Raw genomic sequence first — 22,526 nt, 5'->3', positions numbered from 1 at the left:
TGTATGTAAGAGGCTGGAATATTACAATACTATCACACTTCTCTGGTTGTTTCCAGCTCCTATCTTAGAAATTGTTCAAGTGAAATGCAGAGGAGGAGTTCTTACTCATCTGCCTCTGTCATGATTTGTCTAATGGGAGATTGCATGATACTCTCCTCATGCTGGAGTTCCTTCTCATAGCATAGAGATTTACGTTCTGCCTTGCACTAACATTTGAAGTTAAGATGAATGAAAATGTGTTGCAATCACTTTTGACTTTTGATTATTACCTTTGGTGATTATTAATATTTCTATGCTTATTAATAACAGAAAAGCGGCAATTGTCCATTCTTGCCAAATGGATCTATGGTTCTTTACTTGCTACCAAAACATGAAAAATCTGAATTTGCTCTAAATGTTTACATGATACTCTGTGGATGTAGAATAAGAGATGCCCATCTGTCAAAGTCCTTTGTGATCACAATCTCTTAATTGCAGGACTAGCTCTGCAAATATGTCAGAGGTATATAGGCAACAGTTCTGACAGTGAGGACTTAGCAAACTAAGTGGATAGATATCTGAAATCATTAATTTTCTTTTATTAGCAATATTTCAAACTTGCACTCCCTGACATGGCATAACGTGAATGTGGAAGCAAAAAATAATAAAATGATACAGAGTTAGGGGGGAGAGAAGATATACAGATATGTTCCCTCTCCTTCAGATTCAAGTTTCTCAATGGATGAAACAGGCCTTTTTTTTTTTTTTTTTTTTTTTGCCATACAGACCTGATTTGAGAACTCCAGCATTGCCAGTCCATGTACTCCTGTGAAGCAGAGAATCTGAAACCTCGTTTTGATTCTGATTCAATTGATTTCATGGGTTTGTAAAATTTTGGTTTAAATTGTTTTTCTTCCTTTGCATGGTATTGCAGTACATCATCATAATCATTATTAGTACTATCATAATTGCTTTTGTTGTTGTTGGCATTGTATCCAGTGCCCTGGAAAGATACAATGCTGGTTTCACATGCAAATTTGTGATTCTCTCAACACTTATTTAAGAAAGTCAACTGAGAAGATAAAGCTTTCTGAACATGGCATCTCATAAATGCATTGCACTCCAGCTCTCATCAAGACATGATCTCTGGGAACCAAGAAAAATTTCACTTGTTGAGGATTCCTTATTGTCAGAGGCTGGGCATTGGTTTGGAAAGCATAAAATTGACAAATCTTGCAGTGCTTAGCTGAGAATTGATGTCAGCATGAATGCAGTTTGGAATGAACTCTTTCCAAACTTTAATGTCACATGCTAAAATTTCTTCGGTCTCTTCTTAGCTCATATATGGTGTGGCACCAGTCATGAAAGATAGGACACCAGGACTTCCCTTCTATCAGATGGTTCCTCATGAAACTCTGCAGTATGAGGGGATTCTATCTTTGCTTCTGCATTTCAACTGGATGTAGATTGGACTTGTTTTCATGGTTAATGACAATGGTGAAAAATTCAAGCAAATTGTCCTTCCGATATTTTCCAAAAGAGGGATCTGTTTTGCATTTATAGAAAGAATCCTCCCACGCACCTACATCAGTAAACTTAATGACATTTTTGAAAAAGGTGCAGAAATATATGATAAACTAGTGGACAGCAAAGCCTATGTAGGGGTGGCCAATGGAGAATCATATTCCTTTGCACTACTTAGATGGCTAAAGTATTTTCTAGAACTGAACATGAAAACCAAAGTTAAAGGAAAGGTATGGATAGCCTCAGAACACATGGAGATCAATGCATTTGTCTATCAAAGGAATTTGGAGACGGGGATATTCCATGGTGTTCTGTCCTTGAGGATTCGCTCCAATGATGTACCAGGATTCCAATCTTTTGAGGAGAGCAGAAATACAATCAGCACAAAAGAAGATGATTTTCTTAGGATCTTTTGGCAGCAAGCTTTTGTCTGTCTTTTCCCAACTTCATTAGCAGTGGATGTGGAAGAGGAGATCTGCACTGGGAAGGAAAGGCTTGAGAGCCTTCCTGGATCTTTCTTCAAGATGAGCATGACTGGCCACAGGTACAGCATCTACAATGCAGTCTATGCTGTGGCCCATGCTATGCATGCCATGTCCTCATCTGAAGTCCAACACAGGCCAATGGTGAAAATTAATGGACAGAAGTTTAGGAATGAAGAGCCATGGAAGGTAATGTTCTCTACTCAGGTGTGAAACCCCCATGACTTTTGCTTTAACAAGAGCCCTCATAATCTTCTCTGATTCCATTCCACATTTCAGTTACCTTTCTCTGCATTCTGAGTGTTGGAATAGATGGTCCAAATTTTAGCTCGCACTTAAACTCTTAGCTTTCTGTGTGAATTGGAGTGAATCACCTACTTTCACCAGAACAGATTTTAGAGTGCTCCTTGGGGAAAAAGTTTATAGTGGGGAAGTAATTGGGGAAGTAAAAAGTGGGAAAGTAATTTTAATCTGTCTTGAGTTCTTCACAAGGAGCAAACAAAGAGCATCAACCTAACTCACATCCAGTACATGGGTAGCATTTCTTCAATCATATTTTCCACACCTTGAAATAATCAATGACATAAATTCACAGCTGATGCTAGCTTTGTGTGTGAAACTGCCATCTTCTTAACCTTCTTATTTCCATTTTCAACTTAGCTTCATCAGTTTCTTAGAGGTGTCTCATTTAATTACATTGCTCAGAACAAGGTTTCCTTCAGTGAGAAAAGGGAGGTCATAGCTGATTTTGATCTCATCAATTGGAAGTTCTTTTCCAATGAATCGTTTCTCCATGTGAAAGTTGGAATGATCAATCTTGAGGCTTCTACAGGACCAACACTTGCCATTGATGAGGAGGCCATCTCGTGGCATCACTGGTTTAATCAGGTAGGAGCCTCTGGTCATATCCTTGGAGTAAGCATTGATCTTGGTCCTACTAGCTTTCATTTCAGTTGATTCCAAAAATACTGTTAATTCTAAAGCAGTGAAAAAAATTAAATACAGTTACATTTATTTCAGTATTTTAAATATATGGGATATCACAGCCAGTATTTTCAATATTCTGCTAAACTGCAGTCATCTAAATTCAACCAGTTCTTGCTGTAATGTTTGTCTAATGCCCATGTGCCTGTTCCCAGATGTGACAGGAATATTTAGGGAGACGTTAGTTTCTGCCCATTCCATTTGTAATGATCCATCTAGTTCTCCACATTAAAATTCTCTTTCACATTATTTAGCTGCTTTGTCAGTTCAGGTCTACTGTTTCTTTTTTAATTAGTGGTCTCTGGGAGCTGAACTAAGGTATCCCCAGTGGCAGCAAGATAACTTGGTCCATCCACATAATGGAGTGCTGCCATGTCCTTCAGCCCATTCTCTGGTGTACTTACAGCCATGAATCATAAATGAGATCAACAAAATATATGGATAGATATTATCATAGGCTTGTTGTTCCCACAGTTGTTCAGTTAATCCCAGTTTTCTACCAACTGCAGGATATTAGCTCTGAATTTAAGGATGTTGCTGAACAAATCCATAATGACGATGTTACTGGTTCCCAGTGAAGAGTGATCACCTGCCTGCTGAAATCAATAGATATGTAAGCAGTTCAAGGCACCCTTCCAAGAATAAATGTTTAGTCTTAAACTTTTTCAAGAAGTGCACTGTCCAGGAGTGACAAATCATCCAGTAAATTATTCTTGTCTTTGATGTATTTCTTCCTTCAAACTGAGGTTCTTCATGGGCACTCACCATCAAAGAAAGAACACTATGAAAGAATTATGATTCACACATTTGTGAATTGCCAAGTCAGTTTTGAAACTTATCTCCTGACATGAAAACATTCCATGTTTAAAGAGGATTTCTGTCCATATATTTATCCTATTTATTTTCTTCTTTTTTAATTTCATATATTACACACAGCTACTTTCTGTATGCACTGAGAGTTGCCATCCAGGTTTTAGCAAGAAAGTGAAGACGGGGGAGCTGTATTGCTGCTACGATTGCATCTCATGTCCAGCTGGGAAGAACTCAAGCCAGAAGGGTAGGAAATATACATTCATTGGATAGATGTTAAAAGTGGCTGTTTGTAGATTGGGGTTATTGTTCTTCAGTGGCTGAAATGAGACTGAAGGTTTTGTAAGAGATGGAGTTGGGGAAGGGAAAATGTGTTGCTTCTCTTCCACCACTCATTGGGACTCTATATGATGAACGACGGTATCCTTCTGGATGAACTGTCTGGGTTGTCATTTGGAGACATTAAACTGCAGTAGTTCAAACAGCACTCCTAGGATGGTTAATCCCTTGATTGTCGTACAATGCCTTGGCACATATGTGTGAAGGAGAGCCAGTGTGGTGTAGTGGTGAAGAGCATGGGATTGGGACTCAGACAATCTGGGTTCTAGTCCCTGTTCGGCCATGAAGCCAACTGGGTGACTTTGGGCCAGTCACAGACTCTCAGTCCAACCTACCTCACAGGGTTGTTGTTGTGGGGATAAGACGGAGGAGGAGAATGATGTAAGCTGCCTTGAGCCCTTTGTAGGAAAAAGGAAGGATATAAATTGAAAAATAAATAAATAAATAAATAAATATGTAATGGAGGTCTGCATGGCTCTTTGCTCTTTGCTATAGTTCATCCTGTTTATTGTCTACGTGAAATCACTGGGGAAGGCTATCTGCAGATGTGGGGCATTAATACAACTGATTTGATCTCTGCTAGGATTAACATTCAAAGCCGTAAATGGTTTTAGGCTAAAATAACAAAAATGGTATCTTCTTTTACATACATTTGCCCAAAGTTCAAAATCATCCCTTGAGTTTCTTCCTTGGGAGTCATTGCTAAAGGAAGTGAAGTGAGTGGCTCCTAAGAAATGGGACTTCTCTGTGGAAACACATTTCTGGAACGAATTTCCCAAAGAGGCTAGCCTGCTAAACATACTGAGCTCTTTCCAGCACTGGGTGATGGTATTGCTTTCCTGGATATTTTAGCAGTTCAGTCACTGTAGTTTTAACTGCTTGTCTAAAGCATTAGTGTTGCTCCCAGGTTTTGCTTTGGAGAATATTTTTGTTTTCCACTGCGGTTTTAAATGTTAGTTTTTTACAAAGAATTTTATAGGTATATTTCTGATCTGGGAAGAAGTATAGTCATCATGCAAAGTTTGCCCTGTTGAATGATGTTTAAACAACACAAGTGGGCCAAACAAAGCTCAGTCCACAGCCAGAGCCTGAAAGCTGGTCCATTCCTGTGTTCAGACACTCGGGATTTATTTATTTATTTATTTTGATACAGAGTTTATGAAACTGAATCCTTTGTTTTGGCTGGCCCATCTTCTTTTTCTCAGATAAACAACAGCTCTTTCCCTTCCATTCCAGATATGAATGATTGTAATCCACGCTCAAAAAAAAAGTATGCAAGCAAGAATCAAGTTTTCTGTCTTCCCAAGACCACCACATTCTTGTCCTATGAAGAAGCTTTGGGACTCACTATAGCCCTCCCTGCACTTGCATTTTCTTTCATCACAGCTCTAGTACTGGCTGTGTTCTTGAAGAACCACAGGACTCCCATAGTCAAAACCAACAACCAGAAGCTCACCTGCACTCTGCTCAGCTCCCTTCTGCTCTGTTTCCTTTGTGCTTTGCTCTTCATTGGTGAGCCTCAGAAACATACCTGCCTCCTCCGACAAATTGCCTTCGCCATCATCTTCTCAGTGGCTGTTTCTTCTGTGCTGGCAAAAACCCTCTTGGTCATTCTGGCTTTCATGGCTACTCAGCCAGGATCCAGGATAACGAAGTGGTTGAGAAAGGAAAAGGCCAGTGTCATTGTTCTTTGCTGCTCTTTCATCCAGGCAGGCATCTGCACTGTGTGGCTGGGAACATCACCCCCTTTGCCAGATATTGACCTTTTCTCCATGGCCAAAGAAATCATATTGGAATGTATGGGCTACATGGCACAGCAAAACCATCAGTTTCTTGCAACTATCTTCTTGCAACCATCAGTTTCACTGGGGCCTTCTTGTCCAGGAAGCTGCCCGACTGCTTCAACAAAGCCAAGTTCAGCACTTTCAGCATGCTGATCTTTTGCAGTGTTTGGCTCTCTTTTGTTCCTTCTTACCTCAGCACCAAGGGGAAATCCATGGTTGCTGTGGAGATATTTTCCATCTTATCTTCCAGCGCAGGATTGCTGTGTTGCATCTTTCTCCCCAAATGCTACATTGTTGTGCTGAGAGCTGAGCTGAACAACAGAGAGCAGCTAATTAGTAGAAAATTTTGAAGACCTCTTGCCTAACTTTTCATTCCATTCATACTCTGAAGGGCTGCTCTGCTTAGGAAAAGTGATTCAATTGTACTTGATTGGAACAATCATATACATATGACAATTCTGACACGTACCCCTATATTCACTTTTAGCTGCTCTTCTTGAAGACCATCGGTGCCGTTTAAATTCTAATGACCTCAGAATGATTCCATAGCAAGTAATGTTCACCAGGAAACACAAAAACTGTACTTCTGAACTGATGCACATATGCATACGAACTTCTAGCTCTGACCCATCAATGCTACCCTGACTGGCCCCTAGGTTCACTTGTAAATTATAGTTTTCTTTTGAGGAAGCCAGGTGAAGTACTGCAACTGGTATATGTACTACTTAGGAGATCTTATTTTCCTATTTGATATCAGGATCAGAGCATGATTCATTCTGCAATTTCCTGCAGGACCAGGAAGCCCCTGGAGGTGCTTGTCTGGAGCAGGTGGGAGGCAATAATGCAGTGTAACTGGAATCCCAGGAAGCTGCAGCAGAGGATTCCCTGCACTGCTCCTCTTTGACACAGCAACATGAGCTGCTCTATTGGCTACTTCTGGGTCAGACTCTCAGCTTTTACTTGTCGCATTCATGGTTACCACTCTTCTTTCACACTCTCTACTACTTAGAGCAGCAGTGGACATGAAAGTCACTGCTTCTTCAACAGATGTGGCTCAGTTCATAGCAAGCCCTGCACAAACCCTGGGCACACTCATCAGGATCTTTGACTCTGTTCCACTAAGTGAACTGGAGCCTGGGAAGCCAAACTATGGAATCAGGTGGATTTTCTGCTGTGTGAGTGGTTGTGGGGGCTCACCACCTCCCCCTCAGAATCCAGGGAGCAGATAAGAGAAATAAATAACTGCTCTCAGGGAGGGACTCCTCAGAGCAGTGCATTGGCTGCAACCAGAAGAATCCACTGCCTTGATAGGGCATGGATTGAGCTCAATGAGTGAAACCTGCATGAAGGTGCATGGTGGGATAAATGACAAGCAAAAGCAGTGAAAGAGAGAGAGTGAAGGACATAGAAATGAATGGGATGAGAAGGACGGAGAACATGCAGACTGACAGCATACAGACTTGCCATGGTAGGTACAGAGACAAAAGCCAGGACTGGTGTTGCACCCTGAGGCTGGAAGGGAGGCACTGGAAACTGAGAAGCAAGAGCCAGTGCTGGCCTCATGGGGAGAGGACTGGTGAGCCTAGATAGTTCTTTCTGCTAAGTATTCACCAAGACAAGCACCAAAGCAGCTGCAGAGCCAAGCAGCGAGTTCCCCAGCATTTTCTGCATGTGTATGGAGGAGACTGTGGGGCAGAAGGGAGGACAGGATCCCCATTCCTTTGAAAATGGAAAGGATGCAAGAAGGACCTCAGGGAGGTGACACTTCCAATCCTAGACTACACCAACAGTATATGCTTATACATGCTGGTTTAGCCCTGCTATCAGAGCCAGAAGGCTGTCTCCTTTGAACCATATTAACACCTGGTTAGCAATTAAATCCCCAAATAAACAAAAGTCTTTTGAAGAGAGTTGGAAGAAGGGTTTTGGGCATGGGCTGTATTATACTTTCCCCAATCAGAACCCCAAAAATGTAGACAGAGTCTTTGACAGAGGGAATAAGTTTATTTATATATATATTTATTTAGGGGACTTCTATGCCGCCCCATTCACCGAAGCCATGGGGAGACTCACAACCATAAATAAATAGAATCCAATAAAACAATATAAATTAACAATATAAATTAAGTCACCCTGGCCAAAGAATAAAATAAATAAATAATATTAACAATTAAAATAACATTTGAATAAAAAGGTCTTCACCTGGCACCAAAAAACAAACGACGACGGTGCCAGGCAGACCTCTCTGGGGAGCGCATTCCATAGATTGGGTGCCACCACAGAGAAAACCCTCCTCCTATTACTTACCCCCCTAATTTCCTTCACGGAGGTTTCCCGGAGAAGGGTCTCTCCCGCTGATCTCAAGGGGTGGGTGGGCATATATGGACGTAAGCGCTCCTTCAGGTAACCAAGACCCAAGCCGTTAAAGGGCTTTATAGGTCATCACCAACACCTTGAATTGGGCCCGGACTTCAATGGGAAGTCAGTGAAGCTGACGGAGGACTGGAGTCATGTGAACATAACTCCCAGTCCCCATCAGCAGCCTGGCAGCTCCATTTTGAACCAATTGAAGTATCCGGACCGTCTTCAAGGGCAGCCCCACGTAGAGCGCGTTACAGAAGTCAAGTCAGGAAGTCACCAACGCGTGTGTCACTGTCGAGGAGGCAATGGAAACGTAGGAGGCAATGGAAACGGAGAAGAATTTCTTTTTTGCCGCCCTCATCGCCACAGCATAGGCCCGATAATGGGCTCTTAAGTGTGTTCGGTCAGATTCATCCCGTGATCTCCTCCACCTACACTCTAGCCATCTCCCGGCCTGCTTCATCGCCCACAATTCAGATGTATACCTAGGGGAAGAGTGGGCTCTGCTTGGCGGGAGAAGATGCTTAGGAGCGATCGTGTCAACAGCCCTAGTCATCTCCCCATTCCATAATTCGACCAGAGCCTCAACAGGAGCACCAGTCTTGTCAGCTGGTAACTCCCTAAGGGCCCAAGGGCCTTCAGGAATCCATCCGGATCCATCTGGCTCCGGGGGCAGACCCACACAATCGGATCCGCACCCTTACAGAGTTGTGAGTTGAACTGGAAGAGGCCACACTTCATTGAAGAGGAATGTAAAGCTATTACATACATAATAAGAAGAAAAATGTAAAGGAACAGAGGAAGGGATGATTAAAAGACAAGAGCTCACATTTATTCAAAAATGGTTCCAAGGAATCATTGGAGGATTCCTGAGAAGGAAAACAAGAGTTCACAATAACAGCATCTTACACAAAGGTTGTTTAAAATCTCCTGCTTCCTGAATAAAACTTGCTGAACTCTGCATTGGAATTAAAACTTTAACCTCTCAATGATTAACTTTTTTTTTAATTGAGCAACATCTGTGTAGCATAAGAGAAACAAAATTAAATTCCATATAGACAAAATGCCCCCAGTGGAAGATAGTTCTGCTCTTTCAGTGCACAATTCTGATGAAAGCAGTCCAAGCAGGAATCCCATGCTTAAGTGCAGCAAACATATCTTCCCTGAACATTTCAATAGAGAAATTACAACGTTGAATTGATTCTTATCTTGCATTTTAATTATCCAATGGGGAACAATTAATCCTGCTGCTCCATAAAACGCCTCTGGAGTTTTAAATGGTCACAGAACACATTAAGCAGAAAACCATGATGGCTGTCATAGATATGCCAAGAAATCCATAAAGATGAGGAAAGAACTAGGAATAGTCAAGCTGCCTTTGGTGCAATGTAGGAACCTTCTCTACTAGCAGAAAAAGCTGTCAGCCAACCGAACTACTTTTTGAGAAGGGAATGTCATGCCAGAGTGCTCCAGAGACTGAGGTGCTGTTCACAATGAAGAGGGATGTCTGCATATTTGGAAAAAAGTGGACATTGTGTTGAGAATGGTGCTCTTGGAGGTCTTGTTTCTGGCACTGTTTTCCCAAAGCGTGTGTCTGGCACACATTCACAAATGCAGTATCTGGGAGCCTCCCTTCCCACTGCAGGCCTTTTTGCCAGGAGATGTCCTTATTGGCAGCATCGTGTTCCATGGCTCCTTCAGATCCAGTCCAATAACCTTCACTCAAGATCCACCACCAGACTCACTCAAAGAACTTAAGTAAGGATTGTAGTGCTATTTGTTTTTATTACTTCTTCACCCTTCTCAACACCAATTGGTCCCAGAGTTTTTCCTCAAAAGGGTAGTTGAAGCTGCAGCTGTACATGAGCACCCTGGGGTAAAGGATCCATGAAGGACTCTGTGTTCCATCCACACCAATTTTACCTCCACCCAGTCCTGAGTTCATTCCGTCCAATCACCAGAGAATTGGACTGCACATGAATGCAGGCATGTACACAACACACCAAAACAAAGAAAATCAATGAGGATTCAAGGATTTTCTAATGTAATTTTCCCTAAGGCAGTTCCCTCATGCCTACATATTTCTAACACAATTTTCAAAGTAATTATGTTTGCAGACCATTCCCTCTGATGCAGGCATTTTTGTACACAGTCTTTCCACCTGTTCCTGGGGGATGAGCCCCATCTAAGTCAAAGCAAACTGTGTATATCCACTTACGAGTAGCTCCGTCCGTGTCAACCCTCATTCTTTGACTTGCTCTTTTTCTGCCTAGTGTCCAAACTCAAGGCGCCTTCTTTCTAGCCATGCATGAACAGCTTTGCTTCATAGGTGCTGACTTCCACTCTGAGCTTCAGGTGTCACTCTCCTTTCAGTATGATCCCCAAGAATTACCAGCATCTCCTGGCGTTGGCATTCGCCGTACAAGAGATCAATGAGAGCCCTCACATACTGCCCAACCACACTTTGGGGTTTCGTATCTATGACAGCTACAACAATGCAAGGAGAACCTGCCAGGCCACTCTGAGACTTCTGTCAATGCAGGAGAGATTGGTTCCCAACTATGCATGTGGCATTCACAATAATCTAATCTCAGTCACTGGGTCATTGGACTCCCAGATCTCTCTCAATATGACAAATATCTTGGATATCTATAAGATACCACAGGTAGGATTCCTGTTGCTTTCTGTATCTAAGTGATTGGAACTAACTGCATGCCCACACTTCCTTGGTTGTTCCCAGCTTCTGCCTGAAAAATGTTTCCAGTGAAATCAACCAGATGAGTTATTCTTCTTCCCTTTACCAAACTTACCTAATGGGCATTAACATGATTCTCTCTTGCTGCAGTTTCTTCTCAAAGCATTTATAGGAAACTCCTGCTGGAATGAACACACATTTCTGTTTGGACTTTCAATCTTAAGATGACTTGAAACATGTTACAAGCACTTTAGGTTTCTGGTTTTTTGAACCATTATCAATATTGCTAGCATGATTACTATGGTACAAGTTTGTGACTTTTAAAAATTCCTTTTCCATTGTGTGTTACACAGTGCAATCTTAAAGATAAAAAGATGAAATAAACTAAAGTGCTGTAATATTTTGCAATCTAGGGCAGGTAACCCATTCAATCTTGAAAAAAAATTACCAATGAAATCCCAGGACCTGATCTGCCTCCTCCCATCACTACTACCAGTGCTTTGTCACCCCCTTCCCCCTACTCAGTGCTTTCCTCTCAGCTGATGTTTAGGGCAGCAATGCTTTCAGGTGAGCACCTGGGTGAGAATGGCAATTGCCCACTCTAGACAAATGGCTCTATGGGTCTATCCTTGATAGCAAAGCATGAACAATGTGAATTTTTTCAGATGTTTACACAATATTCCATAGATGTAGAGTAAGAAATGCCCATCTGACAAATTCCTTTGAGATTGCAAAGTCTGAATTATACTGTTGTATTCCTATACAGAGATATAAGAGATATACCAGCAACAGTTCTGACACTGAGGTATTAGCCAGATAAATATCTGAAATCATTAATTTTCTGTTGTTACCAATATTTCCAATTTGCACTGCCTGACTTGGCATAACATGGATGTGGAAAATAGAAAATAATGCTATCAGACATATTTTGCTCAGACAGAAGATCGAACTGTAGGGTCCCTTTCATTGGGATGCAAATTTCTCCATGGGAACAACCAGACAAATTCTGCCATGCAGACGAGAATTGGGAAACTGAATTTTCCAGCCCGTGAATTCTTGTCAAGCAGGAAAACTGAAACCTTATTTAGTAAGGTGCTTCCATTAACTTAACGAGTTTCTTAACTTTGATTGTAATGTTATTTTTCTCTTTTCATGATCTTTCAGTTCATTACTGTGGATATGAGTCTTGAGCCTGATGTCATGAAAAAGTTTGCATAGCAATTTGACATGCGAATTCATGACTTTTTCACTACTTCATAAAAAAGGCCCACTGACAAGAACAAGTTTTCTGAACATGCCTCCATGGAGATGTGTTGCATTCCAGCTCTCCTCAACCCATGATTTCTGGCAATCATGAGGATTTTCCTCAAAAAACATATTGAGGACTCCTGATTGTGGAAGAATGAGCTTTGGTTTAGAAAATATAAGCTTCACAAGTCTTGCAGTGCTTCTCTCAGAATTGCTGACAGCATGTATGAGAGTCAGACTAAACTTGTTCCAATCATTATTGTCACCTTCCTAACATTTCTTCAACCTCTCCTTAGCTCATATATGGTGTGGCTCCAGTCATGAATAAGACTCCAGGACTTCCCTTCTATCAGATGGTTCCTCATGAAACTCTGCAGTATGAGGGGATACTCTCTTTGCTCCTACATTTCAGCTGGACGTGGATTGGACTTGTTTTTGTGGATAATGACAATGGAGAAAGATTCTTACAAACTGTTTTTCCAACTTTTTCCAAAAGAGGTGTCTGTTTTGCCTTCATTGAAAAAATCCCCCCACACACCTACATCAGTAATCTTAATGACATTTTTGAAAAAGGGGCAGAAATATTTGATAGACTAGTGGACAGCAAAGCTAATATAGTAGTGGCCCATGGAGAATCATATTCCTTTGCACTGTTTAGATGGCTAACATATATTCCTGAAGTGGAGAACAGGACAAGGAAACTAAAAGGCAAAGTATGGATAATCTCAGCCCACATGGAGATCAATGCATTTGTCTATCAAAGGAATTGGGACACAGAAATATTCCATGGTACTCTGTCCTTGAGGATTCACTCCAATGACCTACCAGGATTCCAATCATTTGAGGAAAGCAGAAGTCCAATCAGAACAAAAGGAGATGATTTTCTCAAGATCTTTTGGCAACAAGCTTTTGGCTGTCTTTTCCCAAGTGCAGTGGCAGAGAATGAGGAAGAGGAGATCTGCACTGGGAGGGAAAGACTGGAGAGCCTTCCTGGATCTTTCTTTGAGATGAGCATGACTGGCCACAGCTACAGCATCTACAATGCAGTCTATGCTGTGGCCCATGCAATGCATGTCAGGTCCTCATCTGAAACCAAGCACAGGGTGAAGAAGTTTGGAAATGAAGAGCCTTGGCAGGTAATGCTCTCTAAGTACTCAGGTGTGGGACCCCCATACCTTTTGCTGTCACAAGTGCCACCCAAACTCTCTCTCTAATTAAACTCCAATCTCGGTCACCTTCCTCTGTTTTCTTCTTTTGGATGTTGGACTGTGGTGATCCATGTTGTAGCCCCCATTCAGCCACTAAGCTCACTGTGTGAATTGGAGTCAATCACCTATCTTCAGCATAACAGACTTCAGAGAATTTCTGTGAGTAGAAACACTGGGGATGAGGAAGATCTTCTAAGCTATCTTCATTTATCCAGAAGGGGGAAGAGGAACAAGGTGACTTCTATTCCCAACACAAGGAATATTTCTTCAGTTACACTTTTCACCCCTGAATTCATTAACGGGTTTCTTCTCCAGCTGATCTTATATGGTAGCCTTGTACACTGAACTGCATCCTTCTGAGGTTTCTTTTTCCATTTTCGATCTAGCTCCATCAGTTTCTTAGAGGTGTCTCATTTAATAACAATGCTCAGAACAAGGTTTCCTTCAATGAGAAAGGGGAGATGGTGGCTGGATTTGATGTCATCAATTGGAAGTTCTATTCCAATGAATCCTTTCTCCGTGTGGAAGTTGGAAGGATTGATCTTCAGGCTTCTCCAGACCACTCACTCACCATTAATGAGGAAGTCATCACATGGCACCACTGGTTTAATCAGGTAGGAGCCACTGATCACCTCCTTCAAAGAAGCACTGATCTTCTGCCCTGCTGGCTTTAACTTTAGTTGGTCCCTACAAAATATCATGCAAAAGTGATTTTTGATTGAAAGAAGCCTTATGGATGAAATAAAAGCAAATGAGAAAGAAGACTCACACATGGAGGGCTGTCTTGGCTAACAATATTGTTAACTCAAAACAAGTTGAAAAAATTTAAATAAATTTATGTCAGGTTTTTAGTATATGGAATATCATAGACAGCATTTTGAATACTCAGCTAAACAGCAACCATGCAAATATATTATCATATAAGTCTGTCTAATGACTTTGTCTCTTTTCCCAGATGTGTTGGGATTATTTAGTGTGATGCAGAATAGCCAGAACCTGGTTATGAAACCAACACTGACTTCACATCCACAGAATCCATGGAACCCATCACAACAGGACTCAGAGGGTTCTAACATACATCTTTCTGAGTGACATGGTACTAAAAAATGTAATGCTCTTGAGTCTTTGCTGGAAAGCCAGCAAAAGTAGCTAGCACCAGCAGATGGCCTATTCAAAGCCTCTTTTAATGCAATATGCAAAACGCAGATATCAAGAAAAAGAAAGAAAAAGAAATGAGGATGGGAGAGAAATGTCTTCTCTCTGCTTCCTCTAAACCCCTCTGCCCACTTCCCTTGTTTATCTTCTCATGATACACTGCTGCTGCCTTTCAAGTTGGAATAGGGTGTTGCATTTGTGCTTGGAAGTCTCAAGGCAGGTGGCACACACCTTCTCAAGAGGGGAAGAATCACCAAGGTCCTCCTTTTATCAGTGTTTCTTCAGGAGGCAGTTTGAAGCAAGGTGCCCTTTCTGTCCTGAAGGCCCATATTAGAAGGCTGCATCACCAGAATTACACTGCAAGTGTTCTTCTCAGCCTTGTAATACAGGAGAACATGGAGCATCAGTCATGCATCCTGGCTGGGTCCCTTATAGCCTCCATATAAGCTGTTAATGTATCCTGCTTGTTACTACATTGTAAGTGTGTTGTTTCTGTTTGCATTGCAAGGCATATAGCTTAGGAATGTCCAGCCCCTTCCATGTCCAGCCTCTGTCTCTGTTCTCTATTCTGCCCTGGTGCAGTAAATTGTTCCAGTGTATCTGTGAATACATTCATGCCTTTGTCACAACAAAGGGGCTTGCATAGAGCAATGAAGCTATTGCCATGCAGGGACACCCAAGATGGAAAGGTCATAGGGGGGAGCTCAGATAAAATGTGACCTTTTGGAGAAGGAAATGGCAGCCCACTCCAGTATCCTTGACATGAACACACAATAGATGGTATCAAAAGGCTAAAAATTTGATGCCAGAAGATGAGCCCCTAAGGCTGGAAGGTGTGCAATGTGCTACTCGGGAAGACCAGAGGGCATTGGAACCTGGAATGTAAGATCTAGGAATCAAGATAAGCTGGATGTGGCCATGAGAAGGCAAAATTGAACATCGACCTCTTGGGAATCAGTGAACTAAAAAGGACAGGAATGAATAGGAATGGGCGATTTAAATTCAAATCACCATCTTATATACTACTGCAGGCAAGAGTCCCTTAGAAGAAACAGAGTGGCCTTCATAGTCTATAAAAGAGTGGAGAAAACAGTACTGGAGTGTATTTTTATTTGTTTGTTTGTTTTACAGTATCTTTATCCAGTCCTTAAATACATCTGAGAATGGCTTACCGCATAAACATAACAATAAATAAACAAAACCAATGCAACAAACATAATAAAATAAAATTAGATGAAATGTGACTAAGCATAACCATTAAAAGCTAGTTAAAATATTTAAGTACTAAAATGCTGGGTAAATAAAAAGGTTTTTACCTGGTGTTGAAAAGAATATAACATTAGCACCAGGTGAACATCACAGTAGTCCAAGTCTATGTCCCAACCACTGATGCCAAAGAGGCTGAAGCTGACAGGTTCTATGAAGGCCTACAACACCTTCTAGAACTAACACCAAAAAATAATTTCCCTGTCATCATGTGGGATTGGAATGCCAAATTGGGAAGTCAAAAGATAACCAAAATAACAGGCAAGTTCGGTCTTGGATTACAAAATGAAGCCCTGAAAAGGCTACCAGAGTTTTGCCAAGAGAACACGATGGTCATCGCAACCACTTTATTCCAACAACCCAAGGGGCAACTCTACTCAGGGAAATCAACAGATGGTCAACACTGAAATCAGATTGACAGTGTGCTTTGAGGCCAAAGATGGAGAAGCTCAACACAGTCAGTAAAAACAACCAGGAGCCGACTGTGGCTCAGATCATGAGCTCCTTCTTGCAAAATTCAGGCATAAATTGAAGAAAGTACGGAAAACCACTAGGTCACTAAGGTATGACCTAAATCATATTCCTTCTGAATATACAGCAGAGGTGACAAATAGATTTAAGGGATTCAATCTGATAGACAGAGAGCCTGAAGAACTGTGGACAGACGTTCTTTATATTGTACAGGAGGCAGCTGCTAAAACCCTCCCAAAGAAAATGAAATGCAAGAAAGCAAAATGGCTGTCTGAGGAGGTTTTACAAATAGAAAGAAAGGGAAGTGAAAGGTAAGGGAGAAATGGAACAATATATCCAAAGAATGCAGATTACTAGAAAATACCTAGAAGAGGTAAAAAGGCCTTTTTAAATGAACAGTGTAAAGAAATAGAGGAAAACAACAGAATGGGAAAGACTAGAGATCTCTTCAAGAAAATTGGAGCAATGAAGGGAATGATTCATGCCAACATGGGCAGGATAAAGGACAAAAATAGCAGGGACCTAACAGAGGTAGAAGAGATTAAAAAGAGGCAGCAAGATTACACAGAAGAACTATACAAGAAATATCTTAATGTCCCTGATAGTTACAATGGTGTAGTCATTGACCTCAAGCCAGACATCCTGAAGTGTGAAGTCAAGGGACCTTAGGAAGCCTTAGAAACAACAAAGCTAGCAGAGGTGATGGTATTCCAGCTAAGCTACTCAAAATCCTGAAAGATGATGGAATAAAAGTGTGACACACAATATGCCAGCAAATTTGGAAAACTCAACAGTGGTCACAGGACCAGAAAAGGTCAGTTTACCTTCCAATCCCAAAGAAGGACAATGCCAAAGAATGTTCATACTACCGTAGCATTGTGCTCATTTCACACACTAGCAAAGTTATGCTCAAAATCCTACAAGGTAGGTTTCAGCAGTATGTGAACTGAGAACTACAAGCTAGGTTTTGAAGAGGCAGTGGAACTAGACATCAACATTCACTGTATTATGAAGAAAGCTAGGAAGTTTCAGAAAAGCATCTACTTCTGCTTCTTTGACTACTCTAAATCCATTGAACGTGTGGATCACAACAAATTGTGGCAAGTTCTTAAAGGGATGGGTGTACCGTACCATATTATTTGTCTCTTGAGAAACCTGTATGTGGGTCAAGAAGCAACTCAGAGAACAGGACATGGAAGAACTGATTGGTTCAAAATCGGGAAAGAGTACAGCAAAGATGTATATTGTCACCCTATTTAATTTATATGCTGGGCTAGATGAATTGCAAGTCAGAATTACGATTGCTGGGAGAAATATCAAATATCATTGGCTTGAAAAGCTTCCATATTTAAATAAAATGTCTGTCCATATATTTTCTCTGCTTTTTAATTCATACATTAGACACGGCCACTTTCTGTATGTACTGAGAGTTGCCTTCCAGGTTCCAGCAAGAAAGTGAAGGAGGGGGAGCCGTATTGCTGCTACGATTGCATCCCATGTCCAGCCAGGAAGATCTCAAGTCAGAAGGGTAGGAGATATGCACTCATTGGATAGATATTTAAAGTGGCTGGTGTTTTGTTTTGTTATTTTTTAGATCAGAGTGATTGTTCTTCTGTTGTTCAAAAGGGATCAGAAGGTTGTGTAAGGGATGGAGAAAGGAAAGTGAAAATGTGTTGATTTTCTTTTACTTTTGAATGGTGTTCAATAGTATTAGCCAAGGTCTCCTTCTGGATGCAAAGTCTGGATTGGGATTTGGAGATATGAAACTGCAGTGGTTCAACTGCTACTGGGATGGCAAATCCCTGATTATTTTATCATGCCTTGAAGTGTAGTTCTGTAGGCTTCTCTGTTATCCTTCCTGTTCAAAGTCTACATGAAATCACCTGAGAGGGTGATCTGGAAGAGTGGACCAACATGTCATCAATATGGCTAGACTGATTTCTGCTAGAATTAACATTCTTATATACTTGTCCAGGCTTAGAAATCAGACTTAGTTTTTCTTCTTTGGGAGTCCAACCTAAGAAAGTGAGGTGGGTGGCTCCTAAGAAGTTAGACTTCTCTGTGGCAAAACACTTGTGCAATGAACTTCTCAAGGAGGCTTGCCTAGTTCACAGACTTTGCTCTTGCCAGTGCCAGGTGCAAACACTGTCTTCCTGGACAGTTAGATTTTCAGTCTCTGTTGTTCTAAATGTGTGTAAAACACCAGCTTTATCCCTCCTTTTACCATGACCAAGTGAGGTAGTGGATTGTCTGAACCAGTGCCTGGCCATTCTAATGGACCTGATAAGGACTCATAAACAAACACTCAATCCAGACAATTTGAATGTATGGGAGGTGTGATCCACATCCCTAGAGGAGGGATATTTCACCTCTTCTACAGAGCACTGCACTCCCCATAACAACTCAGATTAGGCAGAACTGTCACCTGAGACACAGGGACCCTGAAGAATGGAGCACCTTTCACTATTGTATGCCAATTATATCCATATTCATTTAGGTATGGACTCATGATTTAAGTTCCCATAGACTATTCAATGGATTTCTGTAAGGCATTATTCTTAAGACTTCCTTCAAATGGTGAGGAAACATCAGCTGGTGCAAAATTGCTAACAAACTGTAAATGGTTGGCATGCTCCTTTCAGGCAAATACTATCTGCAGTGGCTGGCAGTCCATATCTGGACTGTGATGCTCTTGGGTTTTGCTTTGGAGATTATTTCTATTTTGTAATGCAGTTTTGAACTAGCTCTTCTGAACCACTCAGAAAGTGCTGAGCATAGGGTAGCATAGGAATGTAACAGATGAAAAGAATAAAATACTGACTAGGTGGGTTTGCAGTACAAACAAGCAATTTGCTTTTTTACACAAGTCCAATTGATGTGTCATTGAAGCCCTATTAGAGAGTTCATGATTTATTAAAAACCACAGACAACAACGATGACCTGTTCTATGGTTTTCTCACACCACAAAAGCTTGCTGTCTTGTCTGGATCAGGAAACATAGCAACACATGCTACCAAGGAGAGAACCACAGAACCACTTGGTAAAAGTGAACAATGGCTGCTCTCCCCCAGCAGCTGGCTGGAGAGCACCATTCCCCTAAAGATCACTGCACTGGGGGAAGCACTGCACTGGGGGAAGGGGGTGAGAACTAGCAGGAAGTAGTGATGAGGAAGAGGGAGAACTGGTCTCCCACTTTCATTCTGGCTTGTAATAGAGGCATCCTAATTGCATTGTCCAAAAAGTATGCACATTTAAAATGAAGAGTTTGAGGGAACTTTCTGCATCATGGGAAAGATAATTGTTGTCAACCAAAGATTGCCTTGCTTAGTGATGCTTAAACACAAAGAATATGCCAAACACAGGTCAGTCCAGTGCATAAAGCTGAAAGCTGCACCATTTCTCTAGGGAGATAGCAAAGGTTTCTGTTGATATAAAGATTTATGACATTGAATTCTTTGTTTTGGCTTGTCTGTCTCCTTTTGTTAAGCTCAACAACTTCTTTCTACCTTCCTTTCCATTCAAGACATGAATGATTGCAATCCATGCTCAGAAAAAGAGCATCCAAGCGAGAATCGGGATTTCTGTCTTCCAAAGACCATAACCTTTTTGTCTTATGAAGAAGCTTTGGGGCTCACATTAGCAATCCTTGCTCTTGCCTTTTCTTTCATCACAGCTCTGGTGCTGGCTGTGTTTGTGAAGAACCACAGGACTCCCATAGTCAAAGCCAACAACCAGAAGCTCACCTACACTCTGCTCACCTCCCTCCTGCTCTGCTTCCTTTGTGCTTTGCTATTCATTGGCGAACCTCAGAAGCTCACCTGCTTCCTCCGACAAACTGCGTTTGCCATCATCTTCTCAGTGGCTGTTTCTTCTGTGCTGGCAAAAACCCTCTTGGTTGTTCTGGCTTTCATGGCCATTCAGCCAGGATCCAGGATGAGGAAGTGGTTGGGAAGGCAGAGGCCCAGTATCATTGTTCTTTCCTGCTCTCTCATTCAAGCAGGTATCTGCACTGTGTGGCTGGGAACATCACCCGCATTCCCAGACATCGATCTGTTCTCCATGGCTGAAGAAATCATACTGCAATGTAATGAAGGCTCAGTGATGATGTTTTACTGTGCCTTGGGTTACATGGGCCTTCTTGCGACCCTCAGTTTCACTGTGGCCTTCCTGTCCAGGAAGCTGCCTGGCAGCTTCAACGAAGCCAAGTTCATCACCTTCAGCATGCTGGTCTTTTGCAGTGTTTGGCTCTCTTTTGTTCCTTCTTACCTCAGCACCAAGGGGAAATCCATGGTGGCTGTGGAGATCTTCTCCATCTTAGCTTCCAGCGCAGGATTGCTGTGTTGCATCTTTTTCCCCAAATGCTACATTATTGTGCTGAGACCTGAGCTGAACAACAGAGAACAGCTAATAAAAAGAAAATATTGAAGAACACATGCCTGTTCTTCACTATCATTTGTAGTCTAGAGGGTTCTGTTGCTTTGGAAAAGTGATTCAAGTATATCTCATGGAAAAATACATTTAAATATGATCTACTTCAATACCTATTTCAAGCTTGGACTCCCAGGTTTCTCAACCTTAAGCACTTACCCCTGCATCCTGTGTGCCTTCCTACCTGCCCACCCACCTGACACCTGTCTGGCTGCAGCTCATTCCTTTTTTTATCTTGTCTTTATCTAGTCTCCATCTACCCCAGCTGGTGCCTGCACCCTTTCCTTCCTACCTCATATTGCTCCTAAATACGAGTCCCTTATCACTCTCTGAACTTCCACCTGCACTGGACTGTGCATATGCCTCATCCCTCTCCTATTCTCAGCTCCTAACCTTCAACTGTTGGAGGATGTGCCCTCCTAACCTGGCACCAGTCTCCATATGCCATCTGCACCCTACTCCCTACACCCTGATCATAGCTGCTTATTTCCCCTTTTTGACCTGAAACTTATTCTCTATTGGTACTGCTACTCATTTAAAGCAATCAGTGTTAGACAATACTGGTGTGTTCATGCATATTGTTGAAATGGAGATGCTACAAACTTTTCTGCACACAGTGGATTCGTTGCATGATTCTGCTCATATGTACTTGGAGACTAGAGGGGAATCGAACAAGCTACATCATTATGAAGAGGATGAAAAGTTGGAAATAGTTTTGGGATGAACCCCAGGCATTCCTGTAGCATCGGCAGGCTTCATCTCAAACTCAGCTCAGTTCTGCAAATGGAAGTCAGAAAGTAATCACACAGGGGGTGTAGAGCAGCTGAAAGCACAAGCAGTGCTGTGTGTGGTGCAGATGAAGGAAACAGTTAATGGATGTGCAGGACTCTATTTCTACTGGGCTTCCCATGACCAGTCTTCCTTGTCAGGTGCAGCAATCCAAAGCACTACTGACATAGTAGAAGGATGTTGCTATCAGTTGTGGGATCTCCATTCCTGCTGAGGGCTGCACAAGCACTGAACAAACTCACATAAAAGCTTGATTGGTACCAATTGAACCAGTTTGCATTCATTCATCTCTGCACATCCATTAAATCTGAATGATGGCAGAGCTCAAAGACACTGCATAATAAATGTTCCATTTCTTGAAAAGTTGTCTTGCTGGGAATTCATTTATTTCAGGAGGAAGAAAGCGGACAACTGAACATAAAAACCTTATAATTTCCAGATTAGGATGGTCACACTATGCTCTCTCCACTCTGGATGGGTGTTCAGGGGCAGGCTAGCTGAATAAATAGGAAGGACAAACCTCTCAACCTCCCTACCAATTAGACTGCTAAAAACCAGTCCAGTAGTGTGAAATCACCTCTAGATTATCCACCGTAACCCAAAGTGGGTTGCTTTGAGCCTCATTGAATGTTAGGGGAGAGCTGGAATATGGGGGACTAACATGGGCTCTCTTATATTTTCCCCAGTCTGGACCCCAATAAGGAGGCCAGACCCTTGTCTAAGGCAATGAGTAGTGAGATGACTTGCAAGAAACCCCATTTCACTGAAAAACAATTAAAATTGTGAGAACCGATAGGAAGAGATAGGATGAAAATATGGGAACACCCAAAGATTCCTTTGGTTAAATATGCTTCAAAAAATACCCAAAACCTAATTATCTACTGCACATCATGCAGAATGGAAAGAAAATGGTCCAAAAAGTCCTAGGGAGATCATGAATGGAATTACAAGAGTACATCACATAGGTTTGCTTCCTATAGGAAGGCTGTATAAAATCTGCCCT

The 22,526-nt window shown here is 41.7% G+C and overlaps 1 protein-coding gene across 1 annotated transcript; it reads left to right on the top strand.

The window, feature by feature from the left end:
• The first annotated feature begins 1,460 nt into the window (after positions 1-1,460).
• On the top strand, positions 1,461-20,731 carry LOC123016569 (vomeronasal type-2 receptor 26-like). Its single transcript, XM_044417081.1, has 6 exons — positions 1,461-2,174; positions 2,646-2,873; positions 12,503-13,342; positions 13,801-14,028; positions 17,708-17,834; positions 19,830-20,731. The coding sequence occupies exons 1-6, from the start codon at positions 1,461-1,463 to the stop codon at positions 20,729-20,731; spliced, it is 3,039 nt and encodes a 1,012-aa protein (XP_044273016.1).
• The last annotated feature ends 1,795 nt before the right edge of the window (positions 20,732-22,526 follow it).

This window comes from Varanus komodoensis, unplaced genomic scaffold (assembly GCF_004798865.1).
Source record: "Varanus komodoensis strain SLA01 unplaced genomic scaffold, ASM479886v1 scaffold86, whole genome shotgun sequence".
NCBI lineage: Eukaryota > Metazoa > Chordata > Lepidosauria > Squamata > Varanidae > Varanus > Varanus komodoensis.
Note: the sequence above shows the minus strand (reverse complement) of the source record. Positions and strands in the feature narration are given on the sequence as shown.

Bases quoted from the DNA above. Each gene is read 5' to 3' on its own strand.
- LOC123016569 (XM_044417081.1), top strand. From the start codon at position 1,461: ATGGTTAATGACAATGGTGAAAAATTCAAGCAAATTGTCCTTCCGATA. The intron at 2,175-2,645 runs GTAATGTTCTCT...TTTTCAACTTAG, and splicing joins GGAATGAAGAGCCATGGAAG to CTTCATCAGTTTCTTAGAGG. The intron at 2,874-12,502 runs GTAGGAGCCTCT...ACCTCTCCTTAG, and splicing joins GGCATCACTGGTTTAATCAG to CTCATATATGGTGTGGCTCC.